The sequence below is a fragment of the Strigops habroptila genome, chromosome 3 (genome assembly GCF_004027225.2).
Source record: "Strigops habroptila isolate Jane chromosome 3, bStrHab1.2.pri, whole genome shotgun sequence".
Lineage (NCBI taxonomy): Eukaryota > Metazoa > Chordata > Aves > Psittaciformes > Psittacidae > Strigops > Strigops habroptila.
In genome coordinates this window covers 53,288,092-53,301,702 of record NC_044279.2, presented here as the reverse complement: position 1 = coordinate 53,301,702, position 13,611 = coordinate 53,288,092, and the positions used below count along the sequence as shown (strand labels likewise).

General features: G+C 35.5%; 1 protein-coding gene across 13 annotated transcripts in view; it reads left to right on the top strand.

Moving 5' to 3' along the window:
• The window catches only part of CCDC91 (coiled-coil domain containing 91), a 114,548-nt gene that overhangs the window by 50,102 nt on the left and 50,835 nt on the right, over positions 1-13,611 (top strand). For all 13 annotated transcript variants that reach the window (XM_030479391.1, XM_030479393.1, XM_030479383.1 and 10 more), the window contains one exon: positions 6,235-6,312. In XM_030479391.1, the coding sequence (XP_030335251.1) occupies positions 6,235-6,312 (78 nt within the window). The remainder of the gene's footprint in view (positions 1-6,234; positions 6,313-13,611) is intronic.

The window sequence follows — 13,611 nt, the reverse complement described above, 5'->3', positions numbered from 1 at the left end:
AAATGCATTTTACAGTTTACACATGGCAATGCTCTTTAGATGTCTAGGTCTGTATTTAGACTCCAAAGTTTGAGGGGGCTTTTCGGGGAAGGCAGGAAGAGTGGGGGTTTTGTTTGTTACAAATACTGTACTACTGGAACTTGAACTGATGACAGGCAACTAGAGGTTGTCATCATCTTTGCTAAACAAGCCAATGTTCTTGAACACAGAATTAAGAACGTAATACTGTCATCTCTTTTTGTTCATCTTACCTGTTGCTTGCAAAGGAGGGAAGCACGACTATCTTCTCTCATGTATGAGTTCAACATATATTTCTTTTCAAGAAGCGTGAGTTTAGTCACCTCAGAGGTGGGAGGTGGTAAAAGTAGTAACCAAAACCAGACTCCCACTCACCAAGTAACACAAAAATTGAACTGATTTTCAGGGGCCCGTGTTAAATATGCATATGCAAATACATCGATCTGGGAAACAAGCAGGAGGAGCTGGAGCTCCATGTTCAGAGGATGAATTATAACTTTGAAATAACTTATAATAAAGTTATAATAAATGTGTTGGGGTACTTTGGGTGACTGGATATCTAGTATTGATGATGAATATCAGCTCATTTGAAAGGCAAGGAAGAAGAAAACGTGGTGCTGTCATTTATAAAAAACAAGCAGCTTCACACTGCAGAGTTCAGGAGAGCAGGCTGGTTTAGTTAGGTGATGAGAGAGCTCTCTGTCACTAGGAGAGAGTTCTCTGTCAACCTGGAAACTGAGGAAAGTGTCTGATTCTTGGAAAAAGACAAGAAGGATGATGTAAGGATGCAGGCATGCTAGCCTTTTGGTCCTTGGGAAAATCATGGCACAAGTCCTCTTGGCAGCCATTTCTGAGCACATGAAGAAGGTGATTGGAAATAGCCAACATGGATTTACCAAAAAGATAAATTATACCTGAACAACTTGGTGACCTTCTGTGATGAAACACCTAGATTGTGGATGAGAGGAATGCAGTGGACATTGTGTATCTTGGCCTCCACCTGGAGAAAAGAAGGCTTAGGAGGAACCTAACAGGAAATGTTCAGTACCTACAAAGTTGTCAGAAAACCAGAGTTAGACAAGCTCTGCAGAGATGCATTGCAGGAGGACAAGTGGAAATGGTGATAAATTGAAACATGGGAAGTTAGAGTTTAGTACAAGGAAAAAAATGCTTTTGGGATGAAGTTAAGCATTGGGATGTTTTAGCCAGTGAGGTTGTGAAATCTCCATCCTTGGAGATTTTCAGGGTCTGACTGGACAAGAATCTGAGCAATCTGGTCTGAATTCACTGTCGTCTTGCTTTCAGCAGGAGATTCAACTAGATGACCTCTGGAGAACTCTTCCAACCTGAATGATTGTGTGATTTTTTTGGGATTTAATGCTTTGGTCATAAACTGAGAAAAAAAAATAGCCCACTCCCAGTCACTAAAGTCATAACTCAATTTCAGGGGATACTCCCCAGGCTGAATTATTTGGAATATTTCACTCCAATCTGGCCTACCTCATTGCCAGCAAAAAGACTAGCAATTAAGGGCAGGGCCAGGAATGCCTGAACCAAAAATCTGATTAATGCAGTATTTCAAATGTTAAACTAATCAGAATATCAGTTACTGTAAACTTAAATCATTGTTGTATGGAATATAACATTTTTGGTGGTTTTAGATATATCTGCCTATGTTCTGTGTGAGGTTTTACAGTAAGCACAATGTACTCATTCAGAGTGTGGAACTGCATGACTAGTTTCCTAAGATACACAACAAGAAGTGAGAAGGACTTCTTATAAAAATCTGTGTATCTGTGATTTGGGAAGCTTTTTCTGAACTGTGGGAGATGCTTCCTTCTAGTTTGAATTTTTCTGAGGTTAGGCTTCAAACCTTTTCCTTCAGAAACTGTAGTAGTACTGTTGTATCTTAAAAGAAGGGAGAAGTTAGTTCTCATGCTTTCTCATTTTACTTTTTTGTTGTCTCTGGCAAAGGTGTAGCTTGTATCTCTTTGGATTGTTTTTTGTTTGGTTTGGGATTTTTTGCTTGTGTGGGGGTTTTTTTGGGGTTTTTTTTTTTGTTTGTTTTGTTTTGTTTGGTTTTGAGTTTATTTTTTCCTACATGCTTAGATTATTTATTAGTCAGGTAGGTAAAACAAATAACCAACAACTTAATCTAGAAGTTTTCAATTCAGTAGCAGTTCTTTGGATGCAATAATAATGTTGGAGTAGGTTACAGATGCAGTTTGCATTCTGAGTTGGGCAATACAGTCTAACTGACAAGTGTTTGTTTCTCTTGAACAAAAAGGTCAAGAGAAGCTTGTTTTTGTCCCTTTACATTCTGCAGGTCAGTTTCCTATCTAAAGGAAGAAGAAAAACTCTCCTTGTGTAGTTTTTCTATACATATTTATATATAGTAATATAGTATAGTAGAGTAATACATAAATACTAATACATTTTAAAATATGTCATATATAACATTGTTTTGGGTACTATAACTGCCTTCAATATCAATAGCTGTTGATGACAGCGGTAACCCTTTCCAAGTTAATATTTTGTTCGTTATGAACAGTGATGGAATTTAAATTAATCTGAAGACCGATGCTCTTAGGATAAAAGACCTAAGAATGTCCTAATTAAGAGAATTCCTTTCATGCTTACTGTGTTGAATAACAAAAGCATTCTCTTTTGTCAGGTTGATTGGGATTGGTCTCCTGTTTGCTCTTTCTTCTTTGCTGTCTCTTGCTATAATGTCCATTTAAATTACGTGAGCAAGTAGGCAAACATCAGTAGCAGAAGATGGTTGTAGCTCTATCCTAAAGAAGTAACTATTTGCATAATGTTTTAAAAACCTAAAGGCAGTCAGAGAAGGCTTCCTATGCCAAATGTACTGTGCTATTTACCATATCATACAGTTTTGATAGCAAAACGTATATTAATACCAAGAACACTTAGTATTAATTAAGAGATTGTTCTGAATGTGTGTTAGGTCTTGTTTTTTGTGCTTAATGTCCTTATCAGTGGAGAGTTTCTCCTCAGTGGAGAGTTTTATCTTGTAGAATAAGTGAGCAGATATAAACTGTAATTGTTCTTCACACAGTATGTCTTAAACATGACAGGGTGGAGATCCATGTTGTACACTGCAAATACTTGAAGAGTTTAGTTACATGTGGTATGGGAACTATAATTATATTTTGGTTTTTTGCATGTGTAGGCTCTTCCATACTATTTCCTTAACATAGTTTTTCATATTTAATCAGTCATAAAGTCTCCCAGCAGACTGGTCTATTCACACTCACTCAGGTCTGGATCAGCTCAGTTCTAACTCGGCAGGAAATGTCCTCACCACTATATTAGGAAGTTGCTGTCCTGGGTTCAGCTGTAATAGTTATTTTTCTCCTTCTTAGTAGCTGGTGCAGTTCTGTGTTTTCGAGTTTAGTCTGAGAACAATGCCGATAACACACCAATGTTGCTCATCAAAATTTGTTCACTATTTCACTTTGTACCTCATTCACTTTCGTTGTCTACTCCAGCAATGACATTTACTTGTATAAAATAAATTATAATACCTCCTTGGTTCCTATGGAAAGCTTAAGATGTGCATACATCATGTTATTTTGGTTATATAGGGAAATCTGAAATCTTTCTTTCCTTCCTTCCTCTAAAAATATTTGTCCTTATCTTTCAGTTCTCAGCTGTATCTTTCACTAGGATGTTGGTGATACAACCACAGTGAAAATACTTGCTTTCCTATAGACCTGGACGCACTCCAGTGTCTTAGTGTTCTGGAAAGCTCACATTCTTGTTTTATGTGAACAGAAGTAGTGACCAATCTGTATTTTATATACAATAGCACACTCTAGTGTGTATATTAATTAGCCATTATGGACTGATTCTCATCATGTTTAACGCAAATTTTCAGTATTTTATTTCTGTTGTATTCAGTGATTCTATTTTTTCTTTATACTTTGGTTTATTGGAGGAAATATGTATCTTCAAATGAGAAGTTACCAGTTTCTTAACAATCATTTTGATACGAAATGTTATTTATTATTTTTTTTAAATGATGCTTTGAAAGAAAGAGCTGGTAATTTTTGTGGAGAGGAAAATCATGATGTAATGGAAGAATTGAGTCCAATATAAAGAGTCTAAATGCTGTAATTATATACAGCAAATGTGTAAGATGGATTTGAAATTTGTCTTCTAACTTAGTTGCCTCCAGGGAATTACAGTTTGCCTTTTTGCATTAGTACAGAAATGAGTACATCACTTTCTAAGGTATCGGCTCTGACTTGTGGCTAATTCTGAAGATATCACAGCCTTAGGGAAGATAGGCAGCCAGCATCAACTCAGATAACTGGCTTGCATGTTATATATGGTACTATGAGACTTTTAACAGGTGTCATAGAAACGTTTGTACATCTTTGTCTTAACTTACTATTTTATTGGCATGTTTTTCCTGACTTTTTTTTCTCTTAAACAGGGTTTAGGAATAATAATGTAAAATGTAAAAAGCAAATAGTATCAGTTGACCCCAAAATACAAGTGAGACATTGAATTGTTGGAGCAGGTCCAGAGAAGGGCAACAAAGCTGGTGAAGGGCCTGGAGCACAAGCCTGATGAGGAATGGCTGAGGGATCTGGAGTTGTTTAGTCTGGAGAAGAGAAGGCTCAGGGAGTATGTTATCGTTCTCTACAACTACCTTAAGGAGGATTGAGCGAGGAGGTGGCTGGTCTCTTCTCCCAAGTAACAAGTGATAGGACAAGAGGTAGTGGCCTCAAGCTGCACCAGGGGAGGTTTAGACTGGATATTAGAAACAATTTCTTCACTGAGAGGGTAATCAGGTGTTGGAACAGGCTGCTCAGGGAAATGGTGGAATCACTGTCCCTGGAAGTGTTCAAAACCTGTGTGGATGAGGCCTTTAGTGACGTGGTTTAGTGGTGGACTTGGCAGTCCTGGGGTAATGGTTGGACTTGATGATCTTAAAGGTTTTTTCCAACCTAGTTGATTCTACAATTGTGTCATTCTATGAATCTTGCAGAGCTTCACAAAATCACTTCTGCTCAAGAACTCATATTTGGGCCAATGATAAGAAGTTTGTATAGCTATAGTTTCAAACCTTTTTTCTAACGCCCTTTCAGGAGAAAGGATCTGAACGACAGAGCAGAAACCGCTAATCAAATACAGAGTTACAGACAGATTAGTTTATTTTTTAATATTACATGACCTTTCATAATTAAAAGTGAACGTGATTTGTTAGGTTTTGCTTGTTTCAAATATACAGATCTTAGAAAACATAGAATTGTATTAATTAATTTTAACTTGAATGCCATCCAAAAAGCAATAAATATGTAGTGAAAGCTCTGTCTGATTTTTGCCCTGTAATCACTGCAAACTGTGATGAATGTCCTTCTGCTTTCTGCAGCACTTTTCCAAGGTGATTTAAAGCACCCGTGACCTCTTGTGCTAGCTTATCTAAGAACAAATCCCTGAAGCAAAGAGTGAGGGAGGACGGAAAGTTTTTCATCTTCTTACTAATTGGTGATTTGAAAAAGTGGTGCTGTTCATTGATAAGTGTGAAATGCTGATGAGAATCTAATGAGGTGTTCACATTGCAGGCTCGGAAAGCAAACCACAGGCAAGCAGTTTTATGAAAAGGCAAATTATTAGAATGTTCTAGTCCATGTTATTTTTAGACAATACTGTGAATTAAATAAAAAGTAAACAGTAGAGCTGTATTTGAAAAATATATTCAGGATGTCTTATACAAGAATACTTTCCTGGGAACCTTAAAAATGAAAAAAAAAAAAAAAGATTTAAAAGGAGCTATGTAATGAGTTGGAGAAAGGTGTGCTCTTCTAAGGAAGATGAATCTGATACTAGTAATTTTCAACATTTTTGTTAATATAGGCAGTAAATAACATTTACTAAAAGAGTCATTTGGAACTCCTGCCATCCACAGGTATACCAAGAAACTAGAAAAATCAGAGTAACAAAGAAAATTAAACAAAAAAAGAAGACCATTTAGAATTATCTGGGCACTAATCAAGTAAAATAAAGAAAACAAGTTTAATACTAGGACCAACTTGAATTGATCATATATGTAATATCTAAAGAACCAAGAGTATTTGTTCATAGAAAATACCAAAAATGAGGAAAATAATTGGTTTTTACTGTCCTTATTAAAGTTATGTCGGGAGCCTATGTTGTATATAATCTTTCCATGTTTTTGTACAGGAAAAGCATAAGCAGGAGTTAGAAGACATGAGAAAAGCCGGACATGAAGCTTTGGGTATTATTGTTGAAGAATTCAAGGTAAATCAGTTGCCAAGATAACACAGTTTCCAAATAATATCACGGTAATAGTATGTAATAATTAGGCACTACAGACAGTCTTCTTTAGGAGTTAAGACTGTGTTAAACTAATATTTTATATGCAGAAGTGACTTCCGTTTGCAGTAGATTTCGTAAGTAGTGTCTAATTAATCCCCAAATTACTTTGAGTGTGGAAATTCACTTAAGCAATTCTACTGAATTGTTTAAAAGACATAGAAAGGAGAATCTTTCTTACAATGAATATAGTCCTATTTTGCATTCCTTGGGTTTTAATAAAATGAACTGATGCAGATTATTCCAATCAAATGGATTGCTCATGGCCCAAATCAGTATTTCTTGCAGTCATGACTGTTGGAATTATGACTAATCCTCTCTGATACCAGCCGATTATAATTCTGTAATGCCGCCCCAAGGAAAGTTGTATGTAGCATGACTGAATGTAAAGCCTAACATTGAGTGTTTAAGAATAGCTGTGTAAAAATATAAACCATTGATCATTAGCCCCAGAAAATAATTCCCAGAATCCCTCAAGCCCCAAATCCTCTAAATTAGTTACTGAAATTCTGGTTTGGACAATAATGGAAAAGAGTTGCCTACTTCCTTTTCTGTATTGCCAGCACAGATGAGTCTTCCTACCTGTAGACTTGTGAAAGTGCCTTTCTTTTGGCATACAAAAGAAAAGAGAGTTGCCATTTTTTCAATTCTGTCTACAAGGTTGCCAAGTTGGTAACCAAAAGCTCACATTTTTCTTACATTTAGAGCTAATTATTACTCCTTGCAGACTTACTACAGCAGACTATTTTCTTTTTTGTCTATGCTTAAAACGGGTTACACTTTCTGATAATCACTGTCTGGTATTTGGGGGAATTATTTGCTGTAAGAGAGACACATTGGTCTTCCATTAGTTATCCCTAGGCAGATGAGGTACTCAAGTTTAAGACCAAGCCCTCTCAATTCCTACCCTTGTTGTGACAGGTCCTTTTTAATATGGCAACAGTGTCAAAAATGGAGCTTACACAAGAAGTCAAATACTGAATTATTTAATTTCAAGGATCTGAATATACCAAAGCACTTAGAATTATTGCAGTTGTCTTCGGAATATTAGCTTGCCAAATGTGCTGGGAAATCCATTAACTGAGACCATTAGACACTTTGTAGCACAAGCCCTCAAAAACCTTGGCTGTTTTTAAGCATCTCACATTCTTATCTTTCTTTCAACAAATAAACCATCTACAACACGGTCATGAAATTTGTATTAAAAAACATGGGAAAGCAAATCAAAAATTAACTTAGTGTTCTATGTAAGCCAAGTTTCCCTTCTTATATTTCCTTAATTTGGTTTAATTTCTGTCTTTCATGTTGTTATTTTTTTAAACTTTTGTCCCTGGTAATTAACTACAGTAAAGAAAAGTAAATGTAGATCTTGGAAATAGTGCTTGTGGGATCATGTCATATTTTCAGATATTTACCACAAGCAACATGAGAATTTTTCCTCTGCTTGTTTAATCAAGCTTTTGTTCTGAAATTTTCATAGTTCTGTAAACATACAAGTTAAAATTTTTAATCTGTTTCGTTTATATTTCTCACCATAGAAAATATCCTTTAATGTAAGCTTTAAAGAATAAGAGGTTACAAGCAGGTGTATTTATTTGATGGTATTTATTTACTTAGATTATTTTATGCAATTATTAGTCTTCTAAAAGACAGCTTGCGTGAATCAGATGTGTGTTTCCTTTTATGGAAATTAAGTTCAAGATGCAAAGTCCTTTCCAGCCCTTCGTACAGTAAGAGTTTTGTCTGTCACTTTTCAGTGTTAGGTGGCTGGGTTTTTTCAGCTTTCCAGAATGTAAGAAGATACATTTGCAAAATACGGAATATGTGGGAGCCATCAGATTGTCTTTCAAAAATATTTGTGTCAATAACAGACCTGTGAACTGAAAGCTTACCCTTTAATAAACAAAGCAAAATTTAAAAGATTTCATTACAAAATAAGTTAATCTAGAATCAGGACATCTGTTTTTAGACATAGTTTATCTGTAGTGAGGAGGGAGGGCTCTTGAAACGTGGCAAGTTTTCAGCTTTTTAAAACGCCAGCTTAGCTTAAGTTTCCAAGTTGACATACTGGCTCAGAAAGGCCTGACACATGAACAAAAGGATGAATTCAAAACTTGTTGCAAGGGCTTGTATTTCACTGCCAACGTCTATACTTGTCCATGTGTGAGTTGCACAAGAATTCAAGCAAGCCTTGAGTATAATACAATATTGGGTTTTGTCATGAAGAGCTGATGGCTGGAAAAGGAGAGATTCCTTGTAATTTTTACAGTATTGGAGTACTCATGTACAACAGTGATGCCACTATAAAAATCTTTATATGGAATTCTGATAAAAGCAAAGTCTTTAATCAAGACAATCAAGTCTTAATCTTCTGAAGATCTGGCTATCAAAAATATTTTATCATTGATTAAAGCATCTTGATATTTTAAAAGTAATTGTAAAATTACAAGATAACTCTCCCTCCCTTTTCAGTAACGATATCTTTTTATATGTGTTTCTCACTGTAAAACAATAAATATGGTGTGAAATATTGTAATAATTGAAAGGTTTGGAAAATAAGTCATTTAAACTTGCATGCCAATAAAACTGAGATCTAGATAAACTGAGCACAGTATTCAAACTGTAAATTGTTCATCATTACTGGTATACCAACAGTAGTTGAAAATGAAACTGAAGTTGTTATGCCACTTTGCAAAAAACACCTTGCCCTATTCTTGCATTGGATTCAAATGTATTTTACGTTATGTCTTTGAAACACCGGAAAAAAATTCAGTTGACACTGTAAAGAGGACTGTTGGTGAAACCATGAAGCTGCTTCATACCTTGATGCACATCAAAATGTGGTTACCTTTTGTAAAGAATAACTTGAGAGAAGATTTTTCCACAGGAAATACTTTTAAACTTAATATGTAAAATTTCACATCATGAGCTCTGTTTGAAGCTTTGGTAACACAGCATGACTGTCAGTGGAAACAATTCAGGAAGTTCAACTCAAAAAAACCCCTTTAATTCCATAGCAGGTAAATGGACGCATTTAATTTTTGCTTAAAGGGGGGTTCACCTGAAAATAGCCTGATCTTGAAAATATGCAGCATCTTGGGCGAAAGTGGATAAGATAAATTCTGTTGAAAAAGACATTTTCAAAAATCTTTTAAATAGTTGTATTTATATAGTATGTGTACTAGCTAATAACTGAGTTATAACATAACCAGTCAAATAGAATATTTTATTGAGTTGATGTATCTTTTCCAAGGGTCAGGAAAGAGATTTGATGGTGTCTTCTGCTCTGTTTTATCCTTCAACAATTGGTTAATTATATTTTGTGCATAAAGTAGTAGAAATTAATGATGGAGACAGGATGCTGAATTAGACGAATCATTGTCTAATGCTATGAAACATAGAAATTCTTACGGACAGTTGCTGAAATTAATGGTATTTAATATGTTCGTATGCTTGAAGTAGTACAATAGCTTTACTATTCACTAGGTAACTTTATTTTTAAGAATGACTTCTGGGCATCCTGACTTCGCAATTTTGAAGTAAAGAAGGTGTTTGATGTATTGTTTTGTATTTTGTTACTTAAGCAAATAATGGTACTTGAGCAGGGGAAAGAAACCAGTGAGCATATTCTTTTGGACCAAGGGGTTTGATGCAGCGCTTTTGAGTAACATTATAGACCATAATGCAGCAGTCCATACATCATGATGCAGGTTTCACACTGATGTTTCAAGTTTGTATAACATTTTCAAACTATGCTACACATCTAAGAAGTCTGGGTTTTGCACAGGTTGGAATTGCGTTTATACTGGTTTTCAGGAGAGATGAGAGGGGATGATAAATTCTTCTCTATCTCTTTCCTCCTCCACCACGCTTTTTTTTTTTTTTTTCCTTACTAGTTTTTTTCTCCTATTAAAAATGGGGGTTGAGAGAAACAGATTTGGCAATTTGTTACTGTTAGGGAATTGGATTAATTTGGGAGTAACAGTCTATAATTTGGGTTTATAATTCAAGAAGGCTTCTCATAAATTCTAGCTTTTGGCCATACAATAATTACTGTTTTGGGCAAGCAGCTATGGTTTCTGTTGCCAGTAGAATAAAGACACTAGGGCTGGGCAAATAGGCTTGTATTAAAAATGGGCTGGAGTGTCTGTGCTTTGATTTTGGCAAAGCCATAATCATTGCGCTTTTGCCTTTCTAAGGATGAGGACAAAATTTAGAAAGCATCTACTACTCTATACATAACACTGCCTGTAGAAATACAGGATAAAATTTTGTGATCGTTTGTATTTTCTGATCTTTAAACTTCTTATATAGGGTACACTACAGTTTTTCAGCCTCTAGTCTTTATGCAGTGATGCAGTTCTCTAGTGTTCCTACCGTACGTGTAGTGTGCTGTCAAATTACATTCCAGGACTACTTAATTCTTTGACCATTAGTAAAGCATATAACAGGGTAATTAAGATGTGTATTCCCTTAAGGACACACCGAGGTGATTACAGATAAAGTTATTAATATGATTTTTGGATCTGGTTTCAACTCAGGGTCTTCCAAAATTAGCTTTAAGTTTCAAACATGAGAATAATGTTAGCTCTTTAGATGAACTCAAAACAGGGGGTTGGATTGATTTATTTAGTTAAGTTTTATAACCCATCCTATCTGAAATGTGTATGAAGACACTTCAGAGAACTTGTTCCTAAGGGGTTTCATTCTCTTTGTTCTGTCAGAAGCCACCAGGCTTTGGTTAGTGAAGGAAAAGCAGGATTAATTCTCTGATAGCTTTTTTGGGTTAGGAGAGAAATCAGAAAGGAGGGGAGAACAGGATTTCTTGAATAGTTCAGAATGTTTCTCGTAGTTTAAGCTTTAGAGTAAGACTTGTTTTGCTGTCATTGTCATCCTACAAGTCCTGTTTTTTGGAGCAGCCACACTTTATAGAGTTACTGTTAAATGTGAACATGCATGTTGCTCCTTAGTTTTCCTGTGAACCATGTGAATTTGTTATTTAAAAATCTTCCCAAAATTGTTCCCGTATATATTTCCAGAAACAATGAGCAGAAAACAAAAGACAGTTTGGTGATGGACTATAACGTGAATGTGCATTTGGAATATTAATTATTTCCAAGTGGCAAAATGGCAAATAAAAGTTAGAATTTCACCCAAGTGAATTCTAGCATTTAAACTACCTTATCACAGAACTAAACCATATAGTTTACAGATACCAGAACGTGTTCTGCTCCCCTCTACCCCCAAGGATCTACAAGGTTCTAGCACATTCTACAGTTCTGCTATTATTTTGTTATTCCTTGCACTGTAAAGGCTGCTTTACCAACAGGAATCAATAAGTATGGATGTAGAGTAAGAACTACAATCAACAAATCTTTGAAAGTTTAGAACTTGGAAAAATTTGGCTTCATCTCTAGGGGTTCAAGAGCCATTGCCCTGTTCTCTGGGAAAGGAAAATAATGACTGAGGCAGTGTGCAGGCTAATTCCACTGGTTTTAGTCCTGATGAGGGGACCATATATGATTTCTTTCGTTTGATTTTGAAAGGAAGAAAATACAACTGTACATCAGACTGGAATCTATCTGATGGATTTTGTAAAGGGTCCAAAGGTTTGCTATTCCATATCTCATTCTGATAGCTTCTTGTCACTTCTTTGAGTCATCATAAGTTCCTATACTGAAACTGAGAATACCAAGCTAGATTAATTGTTAAAATATGAGGTATTTTATTCTTGGACCAATTTTTTTTTTTTTTTTTTTTTTTTTAATCAAATAAAACCCGCTGAATACCTGAAGTCAGTAGAATTTTCAGAAGTAATTCTGGTTTAATAGGAATTAAATATAGATGTGTTAATTTGGCACCCTTTTCTTCCTCTAATAATTCTCAGTGCTACTTTTTATTACCATGTTCTTTTTCTGATCTATAAGCCAAAACAGCTATAGATTCAAGTCCAAGGCTTAAACCTTGACCAACTTTCAACTTTGATTAACTAAGAAGATATGCCAAGTTGAAAATGAATTATAACTGAACCAAACCTAGTAAAATAATGTCAGTGTAGACATTAATTCTTGGTTTTCTCAGTTAATGGGGTTTTAGCCAGTTTAGTAATGGCTAAAATGTAATATGAGATATGGGGAAGAAGGAAATGTTAAAAAGCCATGTATATCTATGTTTTTCTTATCACTTGGAGCTGTGGTGATATTTTTTGTTTTCAGGAGTCAGAGGAAAGATGTTACTGTTCTTATTTATATTGTATCTAAATATACTTTGATTATTTAGTACATAAGCCTTGTAAATTCTGTCCTTTTATTATTAGTGGAAGGGCATCAGTTCAAATGATGATGTACTTATGATCATAACTATGATTATATGGTTGCTATCATGGCTGCAGTTTGTTCCTATATTCATGTGTGGCTTTGTACTTGAATTTTAAGCAAACTGCTTTAAGTAGTTGTTTATCTAAGGTACCACAGTTCTTTAAACTGTTCCTTCATACAATGACTTACATAAGGCGTTGGGAGGCAGAGTTCTGAAAGCTGAGGAAATTACAAACGGGAAAAGAAGGCCTAGTAACTGCCTGAAAGGATGACTGTTTATTTGGCTCTACTGAAGACCTAAAAGGCGACCTCACCTTTGGTTAAAGGCAGATGTAGTTTGGGCTTGTGAAGTATGTTTTGCTGAAGAAGGAGAGGAAGAATTAAAAAACAAAAAAAGGGGGGGAGGGGGGAAAATCCATGAAGCAATAAGGACTAGTTGATAAATGTAAAGAAATTCTGAAAATCTGAACCCAACACTTCCTTTATGACAATAACAAGTGTAGACTCAGGCAATAAATATGAGAGGGGTGTAGGAACAGATCTGTAAGACTGACGCCTCTTGCCATCACAGTCCTGAAACTGGCTGTTGGGTACAGGGTGACCCTTGCCACCCTTTGTCAAGGAACTTCATTGCATTATGTAAAAGGAGAAATTAATTACCAAGGGCACCCATATTGAAATCCTACCCTGTGAACTTCATGCAACAGATGCCGTAGACTACATTCTGCTGTAAACTTATTGAAATGGTTCAGTGAGCCATTAAAAGGAGACTGCTTCAAGAATGCCAGCTTGATATTAGATCAGTGGCCACAGATTTATGGAACATCAGCCCACCAGGATAATTGTGTAATTAATTAAGGAAGAAAGTGGTGTTTCAGCAGTGATAAGTAGTTGCCCAGAGTAGCAA